The sequence below is a fragment of the Heteronotia binoei genome, chromosome 16 (genome assembly GCF_032191835.1).
Source record: "Heteronotia binoei isolate CCM8104 ecotype False Entrance Well chromosome 16, APGP_CSIRO_Hbin_v1, whole genome shotgun sequence".
Lineage (NCBI taxonomy): Eukaryota > Metazoa > Chordata > Lepidosauria > Squamata > Gekkonidae > Heteronotia > Heteronotia binoei.
In genome coordinates, this window is record NC_083238.1 from 16,988,370 (window position 1) to 17,015,564 (window position 27,195).

Consider the following 27,195-nt stretch of genomic DNA (forward strand, 5'->3'; position numbering starts at 1 on the left):
ACATTGTCAGGGTTGGAAATGACTGTTGGGAGATGGTAAAGTGGTCTTTATGCAGTGCTTGTGCTGGATCCAGCCCATTATTTGTTTTTACTTCATCTAGAGTCTCTGAGTTTCCTCAGCGTACAATGCAAATGCAAGAGAAGTAACTTTTTTTTTTAATGGCTACAATGGATAAATCTAACCAATTAAGTGCAAACCCAGGTATATTGGACTGAGATGAAATAATACACAGTATATTTCATACCTTCTTTAGGTTCTTCTTCAGAAGTCAGCTAATAAAAAAAAAGTACATGCACAATGTTATCAGTATTTATTTATAAGAATATAATCTAAGAATAAATTATGCAGTAGAAATATACTGCGATATGGGCCTGAGATATTTTACTTAAATAAGAATGTTTAATGCCAATTAAATAAAGAATGGATGCATAGCTGTGAGAGGTACCTTCCTAAAATAATTTTATATTTTAAATTTTAGATGCAAAATTTTAGATACTATAAAATGTAACTGTACTAATTCAAGTGCATGATTCAATTCTAAAAGAGTTACCAGAACCATTTATGTTGGGATGCCTGCAGGTCTGTTACCAAGGGCAATCCCAGCTCATACAAACAGATCTTGCAAATGTTACCAGCTAACCTGCAGCCTCTGATAGCTGTGCTCAGAAAGCAATTGTTATAATCATGTTGCCTTTGCGTTCATTTTTTTCTAGTGTGTATATTATTATATACTAATAAATGAAGGCTGCATTCTCTAAGCACCGGTACTGGAAATTCCCTACAGGACTGATTCGAGCATGTCATGGGAATACATTGCCACGGCCAACATCTCATCTTATCTCAGACTTTGCTTTCTGTAGGCTGGTCTCCATTACGAGAAAGACATCCTCCATTTTGACTGTCTTATGTGAAAATGCCTGATTTTCAAGTTCTTCTAGTAATCCAGCTACATATATTAAATGCAACAAGAAATGAAGCATGCACTCAGCAAACATATATATATTTCTCCTGAATCCAAGTCTGAAGAGGCAGTGACCCAGCATTTCTGGGCTACCTGTGGCTTGGTTTGTTCTGTGCTAGAATTCAATATTCAGAAGTAAATTGACATGCTCAAGATTTTGACTCTAAAATGTAACAAGGCTGATTTCCTACTCCTCACAATGTCTTGGACCGTGTATATTTTAAATGGGTTTGGCAATATATTTGGTGGTAAACTTCTAATCCCCCATTTCTATAGAAAGGTACAGAAATATCACCCTTTCAGAATTTTCATATAATCCACATATCTGAGACTATGTAGAAAATTTCAGTTCTGTTGGTGGCCTCGGAAATACTTTTTAACTATTTAGGGATGCACTCAGCCCCTCCATTTTCAGGAAGAGGTGTAAAAAGTGTCAAAACTTTAAAGTATTCAAATGAAGGGTGTCTTGGACCAGACATGTACCAATTTCAGTGCTCTAAATTATCAGGAGATAATGTATTTCAAGATCTTTATGAGTGAATCAGTGAGGTCCAGTATAGCTTTCAGGCATGCACATTATTTTATAGTCAGTTCTCTCTAAAGAGAATTTTACTCATAATTTTACCCAAACAACAACGATATTGGCAGTTTATTTCAGCTGAGTCCAATATATTTGACTTTGCATTACCTTTTCCTTCCCGGTTTATTGATATGGCCCTACCTTTCCTTTGCAGCAATGATCTATAACTGTGGACCTTTTGCTTAATTATTTTAATCTTTTATACCTGGATGCGTGCTCACCTACTCTAGCACACATCTCCACAGCAAAGCCTCTATAACACTGAGTTGGGGTTGTTAGCACTGCGTTGGGTCTATCCATGAATACAGCATTTGGGTGCGGGGGGAACGACCCGATTTTTAAAATTGCCAAACCTAAAAACTTTATTCCTTTTTAGTATTTAAAAATACTGTCTTCAATTTTTATTTTTATTTTTTTAAAAAAGCCCCCCCGTCATTTAAGACGACTGGGAAAACAAACATCATCATCACCATATTAAAAATATCCAGAATCAAGGAGTACATGCTATGCGATGCCAGGATTCAGACATTCATAGATTTGGCAATTCTGTGGTGTCTCAAGAAGCTCTCAGAGTGATGCATATTTGGAGCTCTTGCATGCATGCGTGCTCCATTCAATTCAATGGAGAAGGTAGCAATCAAAGGGAGGTGCTTCGCACACCGCAGTGAGTGGGGGAAGCCCACCTCTGCAGGAGCTCCGTACTCACACTGCAGGGTGGAAATCTGCAACACGTGACTTTCAGGGATCCTATCCTGGTGGAACGCATTGAGAGTCTTTGTTGTATGCAAGTTATGATGCATTTGGACTAGAGAAACGTTACCTTAAATTTCATAACACAATAAAGATGTAGGCATTTCACGCTCCAGGAATCATGTGGGGAAGCAAGCACCCAAACTTTGGAGCACCACTTTTGCTCTGATTCTCTGTGGCTGGAATACTTGCCCTTACTAATTCCTGCAGGCAGTACTCTTTAATTGTACTAAACAGAATTATGATACCATCATCTCTTGATAACTACCATATGGTAAGTTAACTCTTTGGTAGGTGTAGTGATCATACGATACCTTTTCTGGTGATAACACACATGTTTAAAAGCCCTAGTGTGGCCAATTTCTTTTTTTTTTTTTATAAAATGCAACTTTGAGTTACAAGCCATGTGCCTAGGATTACAGTGTTAGTAGTGCTTAAGATTGGTAAACCAAATAAAGTACAAAAACCTCAGTTCCAAACACTCATACATCCAATTGAACTGGAACTTCTGGAATTTTCTCAATAAGGTGAAGACAAACATGGGCATTTTTTTTTTTTTTGCGCAGCAAATTGCTTATTACACACTTTAAAATGTTATATCAGCCCTCAATCTTTGTTTTTTTTCCCCCCAGGTTGCTGGAATACCTTCATACAGTCATTCTAAATGAAATAACCATCAAACACGACACAGTTTTGCTGCAACCTGAATGGTGGGAGAGAAAAAAAGAAACTGATAATTTTAAACTGGAAAATTCTAATTGCGGCATTCATTCATTCATTTTTGGCACTATTGACTGCTTACATTTGGTTAGTCTGAAATAAATACATTAAAATTATTTTATTCTAACCATATATATAGATATAGATATATATAAATTTACCTTCCAGTAAACAAGTATTATAGTGTGGGTTGTTTTTTTTTTTGCTTATAATGGTTTTTTAAATTTTCTTGTTCTTTATATTTATCTTTTTTAACTGACTGCAACATGCTCAGGTTGACTTTCCAGTCAATTCCACCCAAATTCCAACAGGAATTGGTTTTATAAATTGGTTCCAACTGGAACTGGTCATTTGGAATTTCCTATGCAGGAAATTATTTTATATGCGCCTCAACAGGTATCCTAAGTTACAAATTGATGTGTCTAACAATATTCTAATGAGGAGAAAAGAGACTCTGAAATTAAACACTATACTAGAGAGAAAACACACCTAAGTGATTGGGCAAACTAATTTCTTCCTAACACAAAGGGCACAGATCTATAGGTTTGGGCCCTTTTATAGCGGTAAACGGCAGCAGCCTGTAAGCATAGTAAAACCATGCCACACCTGCCAAATAAAGATGATTTGTCTGGTCTAGCTATGTTATGGCAAGTTTTCAACTAAATGAGTACCAGTTTTCCCCAGGTTCTTGTATTCAAAGCCTATGTCGAGAATCATGGCTATATCCTCCAGGGGACCCTCGGTTTCTATGAGGTTTGTATGAGTCCTGGTATGAGTCGGAATACTCTTCTTCCACAAGTGGGTAATGATCTCGGCTGTGTTGGGAACTGGAAGACAAGCGGTTCCTACTCTTCCGAGCCCTTTCATTGTGGTAGTTTTCATCAGCGGTCATTAGACTTCGGCGTTCAATTGGAGAGTTTTCGGTAGAATGGTTGGTGTGCCTCATTCGTTGGCTCTAAAAATGTCAAAGATGCCAAGGATTAGAAAAAAAAAAAAAAGAAACCATTTCACTTCACTCCCTCTGAATTAGGTGTGCTCTTGCTGTGAGGGCCTTGAGTCCATATGCTTCTGTAAGTCGTTTAAAAGATAACTGGATGCTATTTAGTGTATAGATTGCTGGTGCTGTTTTCCCCTGTTTTGCTCTCCACAGTGGATCTGTGGGTAAAACAGCTAAGCTAAGCAAAGCAAAGTCCCTTTTTTGCTTTTATTTCTGTAATCACTGCAACCATCTAGCCGTTCATGGAGATGTGGGCAGGTTCTGAGAAATGTAGCCCGATGCAGCTGGTCAGTGACTTTCTGAGAGTAATAAAAACAGGGAGGATGATTTCAAACAATAAGATCAAATAAGTCATACCCTTAAAAAAGGGGGAGAGGAACACATTTGAAAGGTATGTAATGATTATGACCAGTCAATAGGCAGGATGGGTTTTGGAAGGGAATTAGGAATTATGGCTGAGTTTAATGTTATGGTTGATATATACGTAACCACAACGTGTGCAAGCGGGTTTCAAGAGGTTTCTATGGAATCGAACTAAAAATATAAGTTGATGAGGCTTCTTTGTAGAGCTCTTTCTAGCCCCCTTTTATTTCCTATGAACCTTCAGCAGGAGGCCTATCAGTTTAACTGACTTGGACCTTCCTTAAATGTGAAGGATACACAGGCCTAGATTATGGATACATCAGAAAGAGGCACGAGGATAGAAGTGGTAGAGTGGGCACCACCCATTTCAGAATTGTTCAGTAAGAAGAACAATTCAAGCCCAGCCTTTTCCCTGCTCTGCAATTTTTCTTACAGGGAAGGGTTTTTTTGTGTTACACGAGCATTCAAAATGTCTTTCTTGCCTGTGGCCTGAAGTGGCTCAATCTGCTCTACCACAGCAGTGCCGACACCTCTTTCTGCGTAGATTCAGAAACAAACCCTTATACTGGACTGGCTAAAGCTGAACCTAAGGATCGTACATTCATGCCAACCATGACAGTTTACCGTTTGAATTTCTCAGAAGACATTCAGATAATGTCTTCCCTAGGGCTGCCAACCAGGGCCAGATCTCCCAGAACTACAGTTAATCCTCAGCCTACTGAAATAAATTCTCCAGGAGAAAGTGGCTGCATTGGATAATGGACTCTATGTCATTATATCCTGCAGGACTCTTCTATCTCATAGCTGGCAACCCTAGTCGAGCACAGCGGCTGCCACAAACCTATGCTGAACAAACTATGTCTGTCTGTCTGTCTCTCACACACACACAATCACAACTAGTGTATCAGTGGTCGCACCAACAGGTCTCAGCCTCAGCATCTTGGTTTGGGGCTATATGCTATATAGTATGCTATATGAAAGTAACTTTTGTAACCTATCCCTGACTTAACAGTCATCATGTGTTTAGTGGTGAATGGAAACATGGACAGGGAGGGGGAGTTTGTGCATAGCTTAAATTGTCTAGATATATTTCCTTTGCCCATGTTTTCCTGAGTTTGCGTTTTCGAGACAGGTTAGCCAACACAAACAAAGCTAAAAAATGAAAATTTTCACACAAAACAAGCACGTTTCCACAGAACTCAAACTGCCGCTTTGCACAGTCATCCAGTCACTAAGCAGAAATAATATCATGCAATGTAGCTGGCCTAATACAATTAAACATAAATTTGAAATTGAAATATTGACTGCTGCATACATGCAGTGAAAGGGGAAAAAAACACAACTGTGAGTGAGTGTATTGAGTAAAAGAAAGAAAGGGGGGAAACCCCTGATCTCTGCAATGTATCCAGTCAGCAAATTTAATTTTTAGTTGTACTACTAATTTGCTTAGCTTTCTGCTTGACACACAGTAAAAAGTGAACACAAATCAAGCACCACACAAATGTGCTGAACTCTTTAGTGAAATTGGTATCTGTGTACTCTTGGTTTTGTGTTTACAAACATACAAAACTTGTACTGAAAAGACATTTTTTTTTTTCCAAACTAAGTTAAAGCACGTACTTCTCATTAAGGACTATTTACATGCCACGTTTGAAGTTTCAAAGGCCAGCCGTTTTTGAGCTATCCCTGTGGAAAAAAATGGTCAGAATTTTTTTTATATAATGGGAAAAACATTATAATCATAAAAAAATAAAAGCAAAACAGATGAATGAATTTTGCCAAGTGTTACCTCTCGGAAGAAGCAAGTCAAACTGAAGGGAAATTTTTGAAACATTAACATTTCTACAAGCTTGTAAGCATGTGAAAAACCAGAACCCGTACAACTAATCATAGAATCCTAACTGTAACCACTGATAGCAGCATATATTTCCTATGCATTTATCTTCTAAGAACATACCTTAAAACCAAGGTGTGATTTTGTCTCACACCTTTCAGCCTGCACAAGAGCATTAAAATAATGGCTGTGTCGCCTGCATTAAAGTAAAACCTCCCAGAATGCAAGCTACTTAATTGGCTAAGTTTTGTTAGTGGTCAAGAGCTTGTTTCACACATGCATGTTCATCACTCATGGTCCCTTCCTCATAGTCTCTCCCCGTGACACAGACAGGCTTTGCACCCGTGTAGAGCTTCAGTTCAGAAACTTTTGAAAAGAGTTTTTAGGTGTGAAAACCCTCTTTTCTCCGAGGCACAGTTTTAACTGTGTATGCCCAATGGAAAAGAGTGGCATTTTCCCACCTAAAAGCTAGCTTTAGAAGTTTACAAATAAAAAAACTCTTATCAAAGATTTCAGGTTTTCACGGCTGGTAACATCATTAGGGTTTGTAGAATCTTTCGGGATCAAGTGCCATGTTCTACTGGAGAAAGTGCCGTGTTCCTTCCAGACGTTTCGTTCTCAGCTGCGGAGAACATCTTCAGTGGCGTTGCAGTCTCCGCAGCTGAGAACGAAACGTCTGGAAGGAAAACTTTCTCCAGTAGAACACGGCACTTGATCCCGAAAGATTCTACAAACCCTAAAAAAACTCTTGCATAAAACAAAAATTTCATTAGTGACAATGCACTGTTGACTGCTTAAAGAGCAATTACAGGCAAGGAACTTTGGATTATTATTATTTTTTGTTTTGGTTATTCAAGGAAGTATTGGACTCCCGTGATCCCTTTCCCCCATACTACCTTCTGTGGTCCTGGTTGGTGGCATCCCGCAGTTCATCCTTTTGTGCCAACCAAACAAATTATGGTTTGAACAAACCGGAACTGGAAACTACAGTTGTGGTTTCCAGTTCAGATCTGAAGCCAAGCCATACGTTTCCCATGCCAAACTAACAACAAACTGTGGCCACAAAGTAAGAAGCACGGGAAGAAATCAGCAGATACAAGGAGGAGGAGCACGTGAGTCCGTAGCTCATATATATAATGGCTTGTTGTGTGCTGGCTCATTGGCTATGATCAGGGCTTTCTTTGAGCAGTTGCGGCTGGCTTGATGTCAGGAGGTGTGGCCTAATATGCAAATGTCCCTGCTGAGCTTTTTTGTAGAGAAAGCCTTATGTGAAACAATGGCGACATCAGGGGGTGTAGCCTAATATGCAAATGAGTTCTTGCTGGGGTTTTTCTACAAAAAAGCCCAGGCTATGGTACCGTGAATATGGCAACGACTAATATATCACAGAGAATTTTTTATATCACAGGAACACTACACTCTTCAACGAAGGTAGTTCAGCTATCTTATAGAGAGTTATTAGCAAGTACTGAGACTAAATGGTGTATGTGTTCACACGAGTGAGCCCAAAACAGCAGCAAGTCAGCAAAGGAAAAAATTTTAGTATATTGAAATATAACACTGAGCACATTCCAAACTTGCATATGGAGTAGAGTGCAGACAGGAGAATCACCACCATACCCTTTGATAACTTGGAATACTGCAGTGACATCAATGGGACAGTCTCCCACTTGTAAGAAGAAGAAGATAGTGGATTTATATCCCGCCCTCCACTCCGAAGAGTCTCAGAGCGGCTCACAATCTCCTTTACCTTCCTCCCCCACAACAGACACCCTGTGAGGTAGATGAAGATATTGGATTTATATCCCGCCCTCCACTCCGAAGAGTCTCAGAGCGGCTCACAATCTCCTTTACCTTCCTCCCCCACAACAGACACCCTGTGCAGTGGGTGGGGCTGGAGAGGGCTCTCACAGCAGCTGCCCTTTCAAGGACAACCTCTGCCAGAGCTATGGCTGACCCAAGGCCATGCTAGCAGGTGCAAGTGGAGGAGTGGGGAATCAAACCCGGTTCTCCCAGATAAGAGAACTCTGGCTGACCCAAGGCCATTCCAGCAGGTGCAAGTGGAGGAGTGGGGAATCAAACCCGGCTCTCCCAGATAAGAGTCCGCACACTTAACCACTACACCAAACTGGCTCTCCCAGTAAGCAGTAGAGATCAGCTTTTGTGCATGCAAATATATGTGCATACCCTGGAGCCAATATGTCTATGTGCCTGAGCCACTGATCTCAGCATTTGTTTTGATCGGATCATGAAGCTGACCTATGCTGACAACTAAAGCACGGATTCATACCTGTAATCCAGAGATTGCAGTAGGGTAAGGGGATAATGCAGTGGAGCCGAGGTTTCTTCCGAGCAAAGGTGTCATGGGCGTACTACTGGTAGTGTGTGTGGCACGCCAGTAGGCCTCAAGGTATTCTGCCAGGTGTTCACAAGCATCTTCAAGCTGATTTTCATCCAGAATGACGTCAAACATTTCCTGTGCCAAAGAGGAAGTTATGTCAAAGCATCAGAGTTGAAAAGAGAAGGGGGGCAGACTTACTGAGGCCCTTGTTTTGTGGTGGTGGTGGTGGGGGGAGAGGCAGCCGAGGATGATCATGGTGGCCAACCTCCGGGGAGGGGAGGCCAGCCATGGGGGCAACTGCAAGGGGGCAGTGGGCCTATGGTAGGCCTGGGTGAGTGCCTGGGGGTGGGGCTTTGGGGGGAAGAAAGTAGCTTTCCATTCTGCTTGGACTCCACTCCAGAGTTAGCTGCCACAGCAGTTGGCCCACCCATCCTGCCCTTGGGATATCTACAGGACTTGATGTTGTACTTTAGTAGGGGACAATTCATGTGTTTGGGAAACCATAGTATTGTTACTTATTTGTAATTGTAGGTCTGTACAGCTATACATTTTATTCTTTCTCTTGATGATTTAATACTTATCACAGCTTTTGTCAGTATCAGCATGGGGCTGGATTTGTTTGAGGAAATCGGCCTGGATGCCATTTCCAGATAAGGGGATCCTCTTTTATGGGGTACTGGCATGAGGGCTTTAAGGATCACCAGCATTTGCCCTCATGCTCAGATGGCAGGGGAGACCACTTGGGGGTGGTCGTCCTCGTGGGCTCCAGTTACTTGGCATCCCAAGGTTCGCCCACCCAAGCTGGCTGGCTGGGTGAGGAGGGTAAGACCAAAGACAAAAAAAGAACCATTCCTATGCACTATGCTCAATGAAACAAGTCATAACATCATGGAGAATTCATTGGCATCATAAAGACTGCACATCAATTTCCATACATCAGTTTACAAAGATTTCCACATAAATTCAAATCTCATTCAACGTCAGTTCTAATCACGAGGAATAGACAGGTTACATGTATTATGTGGTGCACAATGAAGCGTTGAAACCTTCAACAAAGTCCACGTAAGTGTGATGATGTCCAGAAGTCCATTAAATCCAGATGAAGACCCAGGAAATTTATTATTCATTTTGAATAATATCTTCTATCAGTGGACTGCACTTCACCATACACATCAAAATTTATTTTAACGGATACCAAAAGGGGAAATGCCAGTGCAGTCATTATTTCCACGGCTACATTTGGCTTACGTTCTCATTCATATTACCTATTTTCGATCTCTTATCTTTGTCCTACACTCAGTCTTTATTCAAGGCTAAAGCTGGGTGGGGAAGGTTACATCAACTGGCACTGAGCCAGTTGATGCCATGGCTCCAGAGGGACCCATGCTATGCCAATGCCTTTACAGCTATAGCCAATAAAGTTGCGGCCATTTTATTCCACATTTATCCAAATCTGGTGTCCGACTGTTTATCTGATATTAATGGACAGGGGACATGTGGCAGGCGAGCCTCTCCCCCTTCCCTCCTGGGAGCTGAGGCCGCAAAGGTAAGGCAACAGAGTGAAGGGTCACCTTTTCATGATTCCTCCTGACCTGCTACCTGGATCCATCTCTACCTTTTACCTGGAGAGCCAGTTTGGTGTAGTGGTGAAGTGTGCGGACCCTTATCTGGGAGAACCGGGTTTGATTCCCCACTCCTCCACTTGCACCTGCTAGCATGGCCCTGGGTCAGCCATAGCTCTGGCAGGGGTTGTCCTTGAAAGGGCAGCTGCTGGGAGTCCTCTCAGCCCCACCCACCTCACAGGGTGTCTGTTGTGGGGGAGGAAGGGAAAGGAGATTGTGAGCCGCTCTGAGACTCTTCGGAGTGGAGGGCGGGATATAAATCCAATATCTTCATCTACCTCACAGGGTGTCTGTTGTGGGGGAGGAAGGGAAAGGAGATTGTGAGCCGCTCTGAGACTCTTCGGAGTGGAGGGCGGGATATAAATCCAATATCTTCATCTACCTCACAGGGTGTCTGTTGTGGGGGAGGAAGGGAAAGGAGATTGTGAGCCGCTCTGAGACTCTTCGGAGTGGACGGCGGGATATAAATCTAATATCTTCATCTACCTCACAGGGTGTCTGTTGTGGGGGAGGAAGGGGAAGGAGATTGTGAGCCGCTCTGAGGCTCTTCGGAGTGGAGGGCAGGATATAAATCCAATATCTTCATCTACCTCACAGGGTGTCTGTTGTGGGGGAGGAAGGGAAAGGAGATTGTGAGCAGCTCTGAGACTCTTCGGAGTGGAGGGCGGGATATAAATCCAATGTCTTCATCTACCTCACAGGGTGTCTGTTGTGGGGGAGGAAGGGAAAGGAGATTGTGAGCCGCTCTGAGACTCTTCGGAGTGGAGGGCGGGATATAAATCCAATATCTTCATCTACCTCACAGGGTGTCTGTTGTGGGGGAGGAAGGGAAAGGAGATTGTGAGCCGCTCTGAGACTCTTCGGAGTGGACGGCGGGATATAAATCTAATATCTTCATCTACCTCACAGGGTGTCTGTTGTGGGGGAGGAAGGGGAAGGAGATTGTGAGCCGCTCTGAGGCTCTTCGGAGTGGAGGGCAGGATATAAATCCAATATCTTCATCTACCTCACAGGGTGTCTGTTGTGGGGGAGGAAGGGAAAGGAGATTGTGAGCAGCTCTGAGACTCTTCGGAGTGGAGGGCGGGATATAAATCCAATATCTTCATCTACCTCACAGGGTGTCTGTTGTGGGGGAGGAAGGGAAAGGAGATTGTGAGCCGCTCTGAGACTCTTCGGAGTGGAGGGCAGGATATAAATCCAATATCTTCATCTACCTCACAGGGTGTCTGTTGTGGGGGAGGAAGGTAAAGGAGATTGTGAGCCGCTCTGAGACTCTTTGGAGTGGAGGGCGGGATATAAATCCAATATCTTCTTCTTCTTTTTACAGCTTCAGAGATCTTCCTATCAGTTTGCTATAAGTTCAGTGCTCTTATTATGTGTAGGCAATGACAGCCATAGTCAACCAGAGATTGGGAGTGCAACGCTCATTTAACTTTGAGTAAAAGTGGCTGAGAAGTGACTGCATTCAAGTATGTGTGTACAGGGAAGAGATACTCTCATTTTGTGTGTGTGGTGGGGGGAGGGTTATACTGAAGAAAGCTGTGAACAAGAATATATGGTATTTACTGTGCAATAGAAGTGCTGGTGATGAAAGCAAGGTTTTTAACTAGAAGTTTGAAATAGAACATCTGCGGCACTATTTCATCTTTCTGGCAGCAAATAGAAATTTCAAGCAGAACAGCTCTGTCCCACGTAATGCAGAGGACATTCCTGTCTAGCCAGAACTGTTTCGAGCTCAGGATCATACAGCTGTTCAAACATCCACAGCTGGGAACTTGGCCACAAGCAGCCTAAATCTTACACATGGCTTTTCTGTTCAGATGGCAAAATGCCTGTTCTCAGAATAAGTGCAAATGTGATTTTTTTTTTGGTAAGAAATTATTCACTGGTGACAAAACATGAGTGCCAGCCAAATACCCTTGCCTCAAACATGATGGCATTTGCAAGGCACACAAAGCATGTATCTGTCGTACAATACTGAAGGCACAGAGCACCTGTCCTGTGACTCTCTAGCTTCGAAAAAGGGTAATCTGCACTACAGCTAGCATTTTTACAGTTATTCCCAGTGCTACAGATACTCTGGAGCTATGTATTACCCACAATGAAAGAACAATCTCGAAAAAATGTACGGATACTACAATAATTCAATGGCCGTTTTTTTTAAAAAAATACTGCTGAATAGATGTTGTAAAGATGCCCAAAACATGGTCTTTCGAGAAAAATTTCAGTGTTATTTTACACTTATTTTCCCTTCACACTCAGGTCCCCATAATTACGGTGCAATATGCATGTGCATTTAAGTGCTATTTTTTCCTCTGTATGCCGTTTTTCATTTAAGGAAAACTGCCTAAATGAACATCCCAATATATTAGCAGCAAGCACTGTCTTGTGCACTGTTTATTCAAAGGCCGTGAAGGTGTTCAGTCAGCCTGTATTCAAAAGCCTATAGTTTATTGCCCCAGCAACAGAAATGCAAATTTATAGTAAGACACAGCAAGCTCAAAAAGATATTGGAAGAAGATGATGATATTGGATTTATATCCCGCCCTCCACTCCGAAGAGTCTCAGAGCGGCTCACAATCTCCTTCCCCTTCCTCCCCCACAACAGACACCCTGTGAGGTAGATGAAGATATTGGATTTATATCCTGCCCTCCACTCCGAAGAGTCTCAGAGCGGCTCACAATCTCCTTTACCTTCCCTCCCTCAACAGACACCCTGTGAGGTAGATGAAGATACTGAATTTATATCCCGCCCTCCACTCTGAAGAGTCTCAGAGTGGCTCACAATCTCCTTCCCCTTCCTCCCCCACAACAGACACCCTGTGAGGTAGATGAAGATATTAGATTTATATCCTGCCCTCCACTCTGAAGAGTCTCAGAGCGGCTCACAATCTCCTTTACCTTCCTCCCCCACAACAGACACCCTGTGAGGTAGATGAAGATATTGGATTTATATCCCGCCCTCCACTCCGAAGAGTCTCAGAGCGGCTCACAATCTCCTTTCCCTTCCTCCCCCACAACAGGCACCCTGTGAGGTGGGTGGGGCTGAAGAGGGCTCTCACAGCAGCTGTCCTTTCAAGGACAACCTCTGCCAGAGCTATGGCGGACCCAAGGCCATTCCAGCAGGTGCAAGTGGAGGAGTGGGGAATCAAACCCGGTTCTCCCAGATAAGAGTCCGCACACTTAACCACTACACCAAACTGGCTCTCCACACCAAACTGGCTCTCCAAATGGCTCTAAAATGAAAAAAAAATGAAGATATAAAACCTCTAAAAATATATATTTGAGCTGAAGCATTTTTAAAGTTACCTCAACTGGGTAGAAATTTTAAACAAGACCACTGTAAATATTGGTTGCCCTGACCTGGACAGCCCAGGCTAGTACAATCTGGTCCGATCTCAGAAGCCAAGTAGGGTCAGCCATGGTCAGTATTTGGGTGGGAGACCACTAAGAATATCTAGGATAGCAACACAGAGGCAAGCAATGGCAAACTATCACTGAATGTCTCTTACCCACTGGGTCAGTATAAGTTAGCTATGACAACCAATGTTCCCTTCTAAGCTTTGGAGTCTTGTGAGCAAACATTCTACTTTGTTTGTTAACTGGCATTAAAGTTGTGAACTATGGCATAAATTAGTTTGCTCTTCCTGAGCTGAGAAAAAATGTGTGAGCCAGAGGCTACAAACCTGTGCGCTAGCTCACACTGACTCAGCTTAGAGGGGGCACTGGACTTGACAGCCAAAAAAAAAAAGAAAAGAAAAAGAAGATCTTTATTTGCCTTGAAGCTGAAAGCAAAAGGCCCGTGTCATCATCTCCCACCTCTCCCCATAACATTTAAGTATACTATCCTAAATTGTGTTAGCATGCGTTTCCCAGCCCCACCTCACTGGAGAAGGGAAAGACACAACGACTTGGATTCAAAGGCAGTAAGAAGAGTTCTGGTTACAGAATAGATTTTTTTTCTGCCTCCTCACTGAAGCCCAGTAAATGCTGCTCCTGTGTCTTGGTGGACCCTTAAGAATAACATGGAACAGGATATGGGGATCTGCAGCAGGACGGAGAGATCAGCAGAAATCTCCCTTCCACAGATGGAGGACAACACAACATGAATAAGTTTTACTACAAATTAGGTGGGAAAGGAAGAAAACGATTCTCACAGAGCTGCCATTTTCACTGCTAGCAAAAGCATGTTAAACAAGCAAAGTTAAACATAACATACAGTTAGGCTTCCCTATTCCCAGGTGTGGGCAGGGGATCCCCCAATTTCGTGGGTTCTGGCCTGGCGCCAGCTTGCTGGCTGGGAAAACCCAACCCAAAACAGCCATGCCTGTGTGTCATCAGCGACACACTGACGTCACTTCCATGTTGGTGAATTTGGGGACGATGCTCTGCTTTTTGGGCAAACTCTATGGTTTGTAGCTGGTTTTACCAGTTTTGCCTTAAATGTAGAGGGTCACTCCAATGCGATGACATCACTTTCAGAAGTGACATCAGCATGTCACCAACATTCCCACCCACCCGTGGGATGCCCCTCAAATCCCCTCACCAGCGGGCAGAAAGCACATGGCAAACCTACATCTAGTTCGTTCCTTATAATTTTACTTTTCTTATATTTGTTGAAGGTTATATGTTGCCTATAGGAGTAGCAGACATCCTTCCCTCTCCTCATAAGTGCCACACTCTGACAGCAATAAATGGGGCAAAAGATGCCCTGCAGTCCTGTAGCTATAGAAGTGTCCTAGGCTAATCCCCGAGTCAATGGCCATGTACTTACGGTTGCATCAGGTAGATTGAGACCATGGGCACCAGAAGTGCATTTCTAAACTCATTCCAGTCTTACCACAGCTCATTTCAATGCCATATATTTACTGCTGTACTGCTACATATGGCAGCTCCAATAAAGGAGAGACTAAAATAAAATAGTTTTAAAAGCCTCAGATGGTGTGAGATTTCCTCAGAAGACAGCAGCCATTTTGGATCGCCTAGGTAAACGAAAGTGGCTGCTGCAGTTTCTTTTTGAAATCTGAGGTGTTTGGGGGAGAAAGAAGGAATGAGCAGCCAGAAAAGAGAAAGAAGAAGAGGAGGGGGAAGAGATTGGATTTATATCGCTCTTCACTCAGAGTCTCCAAGTGGCTTACAATCTCCTTTCCCTTCCTAGGGAGAGCCAGTTTGGTGTAGGGGTTAAGTGTGTGGACTCTTACCTGGGAGAACCGGGTTTGATTCCCCACTCCTCCACTTGCACCTGCTAGTGCCTTGGGTCAGCCATCGCTCTGGCAGAGGTTGCCCTTGAAAGGGCAGCTGCTGTGAGAGCCCTCTCCAGCCCCACCCACCTCACAGGGTGTCTGTTGTGGGGGAGGAAGGGAAAGGAGATTGTGAGCCGCTCTGAGACTCTTTGGAGTGGAGGGTGGGATATAAATCCAATATCATCATCTACCTCACAGGGTGTCTGTTGTGGGGGAGGAAGGGAAAGGAGATTGTGAGCCGCTCTGAGACTCTTTGGAGTGGAGGGTGGGATATAAATCCAATATCATCATCTACCTCACAGGGTGTCTGTTGTGGGGGAGGAAGGGAAAGGAGATTGTGAGCCGCTCTGAGACTCTTTGGAGTGGAGGGTGGGATATAAATCCAATATCATCATCTACCTCACAGGGTGTCTATTGTGGGGGAGGAAGGTAAAGGAGATTGTGAGCCGCTCTGAGACTCTTCGGAGTGGAGGGCGGGATATAAATCCAATATCTTCATCTTCTTTCTCTCCCCACAACAGACAGCCTGTGAGGTAGGTGGGGCCAAGAGCAGCTCTTTCAAGAACTGTGATGACCCAAGGTCACTCAGCAAGATTTTGGGCGAAGGGAAGCAAAGTTAGAGAGAAGGGAGGGGGGAGACAGAGTAAAAGGAGGATTGGTAGGAGGGGAGAAAGCAGAGAAGGAACAAGATGTGGGCACTGCGTGGGGAGAAGGAGGCCAATGGGAAGGACAAGCTGTGGGGATGAGATTCACCCAAGTTAGTTTTCATGGGTCCCCCGATTCTATATATTACACTTCCCCCACACAAAACAAATTTGTCTACAGTATTCTTCGCACAACTCCTATTCATCATGACATACAAAGTAACAACCAGAGTATAATGAATTCATGACCTCAGCACCAGCGTGTTACCATAGTGAAAAATTAATTAGAGTTCAGAACTGATAGAAAAGTCAGTGCTATTCATAAATATTCCAGAGCAAATCTTATTTGAGAGTCTAAGCCTTATAACATTATTCAGAATCGTAAAAAAACACCAAATTATCCTGAAAGGGGATAAAATATATGGTAACATACCTCCATCTCACTCAGCTAAGAGAGTTATGTTGCGGCAACACGTGAGAGTGCTGCCAGCCATGACGGACTCCATTGCTGTCCTCAACCAAAAATCCGGGGGAACAGCTCTGCCTTTCAGGCCTTGTAGAATTACATTCAGTCCCACAGGGCCCTGATGGTGTTTGGCAAAGAGGTGGAGCCAAGACTGTAAAGGCCATGGCTCTGGTTGAGGACAGATAAATATCTTTGGGGCCAGTAGATCCTAGTCTGGATGTGACTGTTGCATGGATTACTGTGGCTAGGTCAGGATGCTACAAGAAAGGGGCTAATTGCCATGCTTGGTGTAGGTGGAGAAATGCCAACCTGGCAATATTCATGACCTGGGCCTCCATAGTTAAGGAGGGATCCAGGACACGCCCAATCTCTTGACAGATTGTGCTGATGTTAATGGTGCCCTGTTAAGAGTGGGAAGTCTATGCCCCAACCCTGAGGTTCCCTTCCCTCAGCCACAGAACCTCTGTCTTTGCTGGATTTAGTCTCAGCATTCTCTTTTTTAACCATCCCATCATGGCTTCCAAAACCATGGCCAGCTTATGAGGGGCGATATCTGAGTGGCCGTCCAGTAACAGATATAGCTGGGTGTCATCAGCAAGAGGGCACATGTAGATGTTGAATAACACTGGGGAGAGGCTTGCCCCTAAGGAACCCCACATGTTAATGGATATTTAGTTAAACCCTCTCTCCCAGCACCACCATCTGTCCCTGACCAAGGAGAAATGAGGAGAGCCATTTCAGGGCTACCCCACAAACTCCCACATCGGCAAGGCAGTGGGTTGAATGCTGCAGCAACAGTGCCGATCTACCTCGATCCAGCTGTCTGTGGAGATTGTCTGTCGGGGCAACCAATACTGTCTCCATCCCATGGATCAACCATAAAACCAATCATAGCTTTTCATGATCCGCACAGTCAAAAGCTGTGCTGCAATCTATGAAACACAAGCTAATTTTCTCCTGAAATTCTTTTGTGTGTTTTAGTAAGCAATGTAAATTTGCAAAATGATTTCTAGTGTTTCTTCCTTTTTTAAAATCCAGCTTGAACATCTGACATTTCTCGCTCCATGTACGATAACAATTTTTGTTTCAAGATTTTCAGCATCATTTTACTTGCATGAGAAATTAATCGGATGGTCCAATAGTTGCTGCAGTGTTTGACATCTCCTTTTTTTGGAACTGGAATGTAGATGGGAGTGCTTCCAGTCAATGGGCTACTGTTTCATTTTCCATATTTGTTGCTGATTAGCTCCAAGAAATAACCAGGCTGCTGCATGTTGCATTAGCTGAAGTTTCTGAATAGTCTTAATCAGCAGTCCAAAGTACACATTGATGTAGTCATTCTCAAGGCTACTGTGGCATGTATCTAGGTGACTATTACCGTTTTCGCACACAGCTTACCTCACAGTCACAATCCTGTTCCCTTCGCAGCATCCGGTCGGATTTCCCACCATCTGCGCCAAAGTTACAGGAAGTGCTGCAGCTTCTGCGTAGCAAACATAAACTGGGTTTTAGCGGTTTACGTTTGCTACGCAAAAGCCGCGGCACTTCCTGTAACTTCGGCGCAGATGGTGGGAAATCCGACCGGACGCTGCGGAGGGAACAAGATTGTGACTGCGAGGTAAGCTGTGTGAGAAAACGGTACTCGTCAGTTGAGTCAAAAAGGGGGGCACTTTCAATACCAGATGACAACACTTCTTTCTGATAAATTTGCCAGCTTCTCTAATAAGAGGACAAAACTTCCAAACCTTTATGAGTCAACCAAGGCCAATTGTACTCTAATGAAAGAAGCAAATACCCCCCAGGGATCTCACTCTTCCCAATCAACATCGCTTCCATCTTAACTGGATTCAGAATCAGCTTCTTCATCCTCAGCCACCAGGTTAGGATGGAGATCACAAGCTTCAGTGGCTTAGATAAAAAAATATAGAGCTCACTGTCATCTTGATGACACCCAGCCCTAATTGCATATCCATCAACTAAAAGTTGATTTAGTTGCTACTCCAGTAGAATGGAGTCAAGGGGTAGCTGGACATTTCTGTCTTCTTCTCTGCATTGGCATAAACCAGAATGGAGGAAAAATTCTCAGCTAACCTATTTGAAAACAGCTTTCAAATCGCTGGGGGAAATGTCCCTATTTAATTCAAACATTTTGAGTGCAAACTGGATTGTTTCAAGTTTTCAAAGATTTCAGGTTTTCACGGCTGGCAACATCATTAGAGCTTGTAGAATCTTTCGGGCTCAAGTGCCGTGTTCTACTGGAGAAAGTTTTTCTTCCAGACGTTTCGTTCTCAGCTGCGGAGAACATCCTCAGTGGCGTTGCAGCCGGAGCAGGTGCTCTGACCTTCTTGGCTGCTGTGCATTGAGTGAGCAATTTCAAGTTTGTTCGCTAAACTGCACAATAAAGTGCATGAATATGAAACAAACACTTTCTTTCTGTCCTTATACTGGTTACTACTGAGTTTTATGTAAAAAGCAATTTTCCCTTTCATTCGCTGTAACAAGTACAAACCAATGAAAAATTATGTAACAATAGAAGTATAATACACCAGACCTCATAATAATACAGACTAAAAAAGGCCTCTTTTATGAGGACAACTTTTTTCTAGTGCCGTGGGTGGAAAACTAGTAGGACGACAAAGAAAGGAACACTAGACTTTGCTGCTATTGTAACCCTAGATGTATTCAAGCAAGCATATTGTTGCCTTGAAAAATGAAAAGATGTTACTGTAATACTGAGACCGTGAGGGCTGGAGAACAGGAAAACCATGGCCTCTCCCCGAATCATCAATACACCAATTCACAAAATAAAAACCTCTGTCTTCTCAGTACTTACTGGTGGGCATTGTGCAAGTTTATCGGCTGCAACCAGCTGAACATTTAAGTGTTTGCTTTGTGACTTCCCTCTTGATTTGATCAGTCGCTGCAATACCTAAAAGAGGATAACACAACCACAATGGCAAAGTCACTTCTAGACTCTACAGCCACTTAAATACAAGGGGCTAGATCTGGTGAATCCATTCTGCTAACTGTGAAGACTTCCTCCAGTGGAAGGACTCTAATCTCCAGACAAACATGTCCCTTCTGCCCCAGCAAGGTTCCATATAATGGGGGAGAGTTGGATTGTTAGTGGAATGGATTCACAGGACCTGGCTACTGCCAGCAAGTAAATATTCAAGGCATACCCATGCTTCACATATCAAACCAAAACCAGTTCTTGTGTTTTAACAATTTATTAATAACACATGGTTACAATATTTAATTATCTTTTTCTTATACTAAACCATATGATATTTCACCCCCCCTCCCTCCAATATTGACTTCCCCGAAGTTATAAATTTGAATTCAATTCTAAAGGTACCACTAATCTATCAAAATATAATACTTTTAATTAATACTAAAAAATTGTCCAATGTCTTTTTATGTTCCACTCTTTCTCCATATATCCTTTGAATTTCTTCCACTCCTTTTTAAATAAGTTTAAATCATAGTCTTTTAAGGTTTTAGTTAATTTGTCCATTTCACTCCACAATAAAACTTTCACAATCCAATCCCATTTCTCTGGTATTTTTCCTTGTTTCCAAAGCTGCGCATACAATGTCCTAGCAGCTGAGAGCAAGTACCAAATTAAAAGTCCTGTCTTCCTTTGGAAATTTTTCTAATTGTAATCCAAGCAAAAAAAGTCTCTGCAATTTTCTTGAAGTCATAACCCAAAATTTTGGAGATTTCTTGTTGTATCATGTTCCAATACTCCTTCGCTTTTTCACAAGTCCACCACATATGAAAGAAAGAACCTTCATGTTTTTTACATTTCCAACACCTATCCGACATCTTTTTGCTCATCCTAGCCAGCTTTTTCGGAGTCATGTACCACCTATACATCATCTTAAAACAATTCTCCTCAATACTCTGACAAGTTGAGATCAAAACCAGTTCTTGAACATCTCTGAGTAGGAGGTTATTTATCATGGTCTGGGTAGGGTGGCCAGACCGTCCCGGGCGCCCGGGAATGTCCCGGTTCTGGCCCCCTATTCCCGCCTCCCGGGCTGGCTATACCGGGACCATTTAGAGGTCCCGGTTTAGCCAGCCCCGGAGGCGGTGGGCCGCGGGCGCCGGCGGGGAAGGCGGCGAGTGAGGGAGGGAGCGTCCCTGCACGTGCGCAGGGCCCCTGCGCAAGCGCAGGGACGCTCCCTCCCTCGCCGCCTTCCCCGCCCGTGCGCGGGGCCCGGCGGCAGTGGAGGCCTCTCCGTGGCCTCCGCTGGTCGCTGGAAGCCCTCCAGCGACCAGCGGAGGCCGCGGAGAGGCCGCGGAGCAGCCGGCGCTGGTCCCGGAAGGCCTTCCAGAGACTCTGGAAGGCCTTCCGGGACCAGCGCCGACCAGCGAAGGCTTCTCCGCGGCCTCCGCTGGTCGCTGGGGGCCCTCCAGAGACTCTGGAGGGCCCCCAGCGACCAGCGGAGGCTGCGGAGAGGCCGCGGAGCAGCCGGCGCTGGTCCCGGAAGGCCTTCCAGAGACTCTGGAAGGCCTTCCGGGACCAGCGCCGACCAGCGAAGGCCTCTCTGCGGCCTCCGCTGGTCGCTGGGGGCCCTCCAGAGACTCTGGAGGGCCCCCAGCGACCAGCGGAGGCCGCGGAGAGGCCGCGGAGCAGCCGGCGCTGGACCCGGAAGGCCTTCCAGAGACTCTGGAAGGCCTTCTGGGACCAGCGCCGACCAGCGAAGGCCTCTCCGCCACCGCCGCTCGACTCGCCGCCACCGCCCGCCTCGCCGCTGCCGCCGCTGGACTCTCCGCCAACCGCCACCCTGGAAGCAGGTAAGGGGGCCGAAAGCGGGGGGGGGGGGGCGGCCTTCCTTTCTTCCCTCCCTCTTCCCTTCTTTCCTTTCTTCCTTCCTTCCTTCTCTCCCTCCCTTCCTTCCCTTCCTTCCTTCCCTCCCTCCTCCCTTCCTTCCTTCCTTCCTTTCTTCCTTCCCTCCCTTCCTTCCCTCCCTCCTCCCTCCCTTCCTTCCTTCCTTCCTTCCTTCCTTCCTTCCTTCCTTCCTTCCTCCCTTCCCTTCCCTTCCCTCCTCCCTTCCTTCCCTCCTTATGTTCTTATGTGACACAGAGTGTTGGACTGAATGGGCCACTGGCCTGATCCAACAGGGCTTTTCTTATGTTTTTCTGTGACACAGAGTGTTGGACTGGAGGGGCCACTGGCCTGATGCAACAGGGCTTCTCTTATGTTCTTATGTGACCAGAGTGGTGGACTGGATGAGCCATTGGTCTGATGCAACAGGGCTTCTCTTATATTTTTATGTGGCACAGAGTGTTGGACTGGAGGGGCCACTGGCCTGATGCAACAGGGCTTCTCTTATATTCTTATGTGGCACAGAGTGTTGGACTGGAGGGGCCACTGGCCTGATGCAACAGGGCTTCTCTTATATTCTTATGTGGCACAGAGTGTTGGACTGGAGGGGCCACTGGCCTGATGCAACAGGGCTTCTCTTATGTTCTTATGTGACGCAGAGTGTTGGACTGGATGCGCCACTGGCCTGATCCAACAGGGCTTCTCTTATGTTCTTATGTGACGCAGAGTGTTGGACTGGATGGGCCACTGGCCTGATCCAACAGGGCTTCTCTTATGTTCCTATGTGACGCAGAGTGTTGGACTGGATGGGCCACTGGCCTGATCCAACAGGGCTTCTCTTATGTTCTTATGTGACGCAGAGTGTTGGACTGGATGGGCCACCGGCCTGATCCAACAGGGCTTCTCTTATGTTCTTATGTGACGCAGAGTGTTGGACTGGATGGGCCACTGGCCTGATCCAACAGGGCTTCTGTTATGTTCTTATGTGACGCAGAGTGTTGGACTGGATGGGCCATTGGCCTGATCCAACATGGCTTCTCTTATGTTCTTATGTGACAATACTGACTTTGGTGGACCCAAGCACTGATTCAGTGTAAGGGAGCTTTGTGTTTGTGTCTTCTGGTGCAATTTTGTTCTCAGATCCTGTATTTACTTCATCAGTATATGGGATAAAGCACTTTCTCAACTGTGCTGCATAATGCAGCCTATTTATTTTGTCCTGTTTGCTCTGTTGGCTCTATCTGCGCCACCTTCATCACTTTCAGGGTGTGGATCCCCCAGTGAGGTGGTCTCCCGACTCCCTCCGCCGGCTGTTTCTGATAGCCCTGCGCCCCCTCTTTCATTTGATATGTGTCCCGTGCGGGTGCCACCCTCCCGCCGGGAGATGCCGCAAAATGAGCCCCCTTGAGGCTTATGGCGGCAGGGCTCGGGGGAAGCGAGCTAGACTGCTGTTCTTTTGAGGGGTTATAGAGTGTTTCGAGCCCGTCCCTGTGGCATCAGTCCCATCGTTGTAGGGCCCAGGGGGCCGGCGCAGAGGCCCGCTGAAGCAGCCTGTCGGTCACTTCCGGGTTCCTGTCCTGCATCTCGACCTGTGTTATTAGTGACAGGCTGCTTCGGCGGGCCGCTGCGCCGGCCCCCTGGGTCCCACAATGATGGGACCGATGCCACAGGGACGGGCTCGAAACACTCTATAACCCCTCAAAAGAACAGCAGTCTAGCTCGCTTCCCCCGAGCCCTGCCGCCATAAGCCTCAAGGGGGCTCATTTTGCGGCATCTCCCGGCGGGAGGGTGGCACCCACACGGGACACATATCAAATGAAAGAGGGGGCGCAGGGCTATCAGAAACAGCCGGCGGAGGGAGTCGGGAGACCACCCCACTGGGGGATCCACACCCCGAAAGTGATGAAGGTGGCGCAGATAGAGCCAACAGAGCAAACAGGACAAAATAAATAGGCTGCATTATGCAGCACAGTTGAGAAAGTGCCTTATCCCATATACTGATGAAGTATATACAGGATTTGAGAACAAAATTGTTTCCGGCGGTGATATTTGGGGGATTTTTGGGGACGTCACAGGAAGTGCTGTGAAGTCACTTCCTGTTTCTGGCAGTGGCATTTTGGGGAAATGATGTCATTTGGGGGAAGTGATGTCACAGGAAGTGATGTCACTTCCCGTTTCCGGCAGGTGACGCGGGGGAAATGATGTCACAGGAAGTGGTGTCACTTCCTGTTTCCGGCGGTGGCATGACATCACCGGAAGTGACGTCACCAGAAATGACGTCACTTTCTGTTTCCGGCGACACACGCGCTTCGCGCGCGCACCCCTGCCTCCCCCCTTCCCCCCCAAGGTGTCCCTGGCTGGCCTTCAGACATTATGGTCACCCTAGGTCTGGGGTAGCTTATTAATGCACCAGTTATTCATATCTATCCAGTATATGTCTGTCTTAGTAACAGTTCCTAATTTTGCTGTTGAATCTGTGCTCATGAAAGGTCAAAATCATCAGGACCAGTGCCTGATGACTCTTATAGGGACTAAAAACTAACAACTCTGCAGTAGCAGAAACCAGGATGGAATTGTGCCCACATCTACTGCTACACAGTACACTGAAATAAAGTACTTCCCAACTGATGTAATCTGTGAGTATGCAGGGCAGACAGTGAGTGGAAGAAGAGATGAAGGAGGAGGGCAGGGTAGGAAAAGGTTCTACCTGGTTCCATAAGGTCAGTAGCCTGGGTGTGGCTAACAGCCATGAGCATTCTGGAATGGGCCAAAGGGCTCTTGATCTATGGTTCAAAGCCTGCAACACTGCTGGACCACCCCAGTGGATTGCAGCCCATACCAGGACGGTCAGAGCGCATTTTTGTTTCTTTTCTGTTCATATTTTAACCCTGCATTCCGCTTGTTCAAATTGTATATTTTTGTGAGGAGGGGGGTTAGCCATTTTAGGGAGCAAAGCAAGACGAAGCAAATGAAGCAAACCGACAAATGAAGCAAACATAAAAACAAGTTACAATATGATGGTATAGTTTTTGAGACGGGGAAGATAAGAGAGGACGGAGAAAGAAAACTATTCTAGGATGTGGTGGAAGGTTCAGTGAAGGGAGTGAAAATATACATATGGCAAAGTGAAAGAGGAAGAAGGGGTCCAGGATGAAAAAGCTTACATGTGAGGACTTGGAGCTTAAAGCTGATAGTAAAAACAAAAACACTCCATCTTGGAAGAAAAATTATCATTCACTAACCTTTTCTCTAATAATCACAAAGCTCATAAACAAACACAAAGCTCATAATTATTAAATCAGTTCCAGAGTTCCACCTATCTTAGCCTTATCTTAACTCTCATATATATATTTACCAAATAACTATGTTCTACTAATGCTTTTATCAGTTCCGCAGGGCTTGCAAAACCTCTCTGTTTCAGCTTGCCTTTGGGACAGAACCTGGTTAAACGGATCTGTAGCCATCCCGCCATCCTGTACATGATCGCGATCTATTGCACTTTATAGCACCGTTTTATCCATCTAATTAACTATGTGATTGAATTTGTAACTGAATTGTATTTTAAAATTGTTTGTTTTATATTGTATTTTATTTATATCATGGTGTTCCGTTTCTGTGAGCCGCCCTGAGCCCGCCATTGGCGGGGGAGGGCGGGATATAAAAATAAATTTATCTTATCATTTAAAGTTCAATTAATACTTTTTTTTCTTTCTAAAGATTTTATAATTGTGAATTTACCTTTAATATCCTTTTAATTTGTTTTAAGTACTGGCGGAGGTCATGAATAAGAGGAGTGGGGGGGGGGAGGAAAATATGTAATGTATTGGAGAAGTATATTTGAATTTGAATAGATGAATTTATTTCAATATATTGCAAAAATAAAAAGTTTGGTTACAAAAATACTCCATCTTGGTTGGCTTTAGTGTTAGCGTTCAGCCTTTCCATGGCTTCTGCATTTTCATACTAAGCCACCATCCCCATTATTTTTCACAATCGCCTCTTTTGTTTTCACCCGTACCTTGCAAAGTTCTTCTTAGCCTGACTATAGGATTCCTCTGGCTCAAATTATTTTTTTCTCCTCAGCAGTTTATCTGATCAACTATCTGATTTACAACCAAACCAAACAATGATATAGGTTTCCCAGAGCTGGCACAGGACTTCTGGTTCCTGTTAAAAGATGGGTGACATTTGACTTTCTTTTTGCCAGCATGTTTCAACTGGCAGAGAATTTGGCCCAAATAATATACTTCGCATGCAACTGAATTTTTTTTTCCTGCTTCAAAATAACATTTATTTATTTATTACTTGGCACATTTTAATCCTAACCTTCCTCCAAGGCAGTGTACGCGGTGCTTCCCTCTTACATTTTATCTTCACAAAAATCCTGCAAGATGGATTAAGGCTAAGAAACCATTAACTGGTCCAACACTGCCGGTTTTGTGGCAGTGTGTTACCACAAAAAGTGGTTGAGATTTGAACCAGTGTGTTACTAGTCCTAGTCTAACACTTTAACCACCACTGTACACTAGCTTATCATCATCATCGTCTTCAAGAAGAAGAAGACTGCAGATTTATACCCCGCCCTTCTCTCTGAATCAGAACGGCTTACAATCTCCTATATCTTCTCCCCCAACAACAGACACCCTGTGAGGTAGGTGGGGCCAAGAGGGCTCTCACAGCAGCTGCTCTTTCAAGGACAACTCCTGTGATAGCTATGGCTAACCCAAGGCTATTCCAGCAGCTGTAAGTGGAGGAGTGGGGAATGCAACCAAACCCAGTTCTCCCAGATAAGAGTCTGCACACTTAACTACTACACCAAGCCACTACATCAACAAAACATGATAATATGTAAAGGTTGTACACTGCCTCCAGTCCAGAATGCCACTGAGGCTCTGACTGGCTTTATTGTAGTTTCTACTGTGAGATAGTATGCTAGAGCTAAAACAAATAATATTTCAAGGAGATCAACACATTTCTTATCCTAAGAATAGGGTTCAGAGTCGACCTACGTGTTGGCTTTGATGCCACATAGATTTCTTCAGGAGCAAGGGGGGATTTCACTAATCCCCCCCCCAATTCCCCTCTGATTCTCCCTCAATCTATTCCTGGCAGTCCCTGGCCCCCAGAAGCACAATTTCAGGGGGATTTTGAGCTGCCACAGAAGGAAAAATCACCAAATATCAGCTATTCTCCCTGCACTTGCGGAAATTCATATGGGATCTAACCCTTTACATGCAGGTGCATTTAAGAACTCTCCAGCTCTTTTCAAAAACAGCAAAAAAATGCTGTGGGTTGGGTATATCAGAGAAGTGGCAGAAGATATGGTGTCTAATCCTTTCCCTGCCTACCCATTTTTCTGTTCCAAATTGCCAGGGAGCATTTCTTGCCATGAAGTTCCAAACATGTTTCGCCCAAGTCTGGGGGAGGAGCACTGAGAGGCCAGCTGGAACAGAGAAGCAGCCAATGGGGAAAGGGGAATTTGTGAAGTACCTCCTCCCCCTAATGATTTGTTGATACTATCCCTCCCATTCAGCCCTAGAAGTCATTCTTCATGCTTAAAAAAGGCCCGTGTGGTATAGTTAACATGTATCTGCAATATAACATTGATATTGACCTTGGGAATCAAGAATTCCACTATTAGTAAGTAATTTGGCATTAGTCCTCTCCCTCCCACAACAATCTACATTGTTCCAGATGCTAGGAGTAATTTGCCCTCATTTTAAAGGTAAAAGATCAAGAGACAGGCAATTTGCTTATTAGTTCCATTCTTAAATGGCTAAGGCTGCAATCCCAAGGACATTTATGTGGCAATAAGACCCACGGAATAACATGGGACTTCC

The 27,195-nt window shown here is 44.6% G+C and overlaps 1 protein-coding gene across 4 annotated transcripts in view; it reads right to left on the reverse strand.

Annotated features, from left to right (window-relative positions):
• Window positions 1–2,918: 2,918 nt before the first annotated feature.
• Window positions 2,919–27,195, reverse strand: part of CACNB4 (calcium voltage-gated channel auxiliary subunit beta 4) — a 296,369-nt gene continuing 272,092 nt past the window's right edge. For 2 of the 4 annotated variants that reach the window (XM_060256985.1, XM_060256986.1), the window contains 3 exons: window positions 19,355–19,450; window positions 8,496–8,681; window positions 2,919–3,966 (listed from right to left, as the gene is read on the reverse strand). In XM_060256985.1, the coding sequence (XP_060112968.1) occupies window positions 3,706–3,966; window positions 8,496–8,681; window positions 19,355–19,450 (543 nt within the window). In that variant the 3' untranslated portion in view covers window positions 2,919–3,705. Of the gene's footprint in view, window positions 3,967–5,991; window positions 6,058–8,495; window positions 8,682–19,354; window positions 19,451–27,195 lie in introns of all 4 variants that reach the window. The other 2 variants (XR_009556301.1, XM_060256987.1) reach the window with 2 other exon arrangements.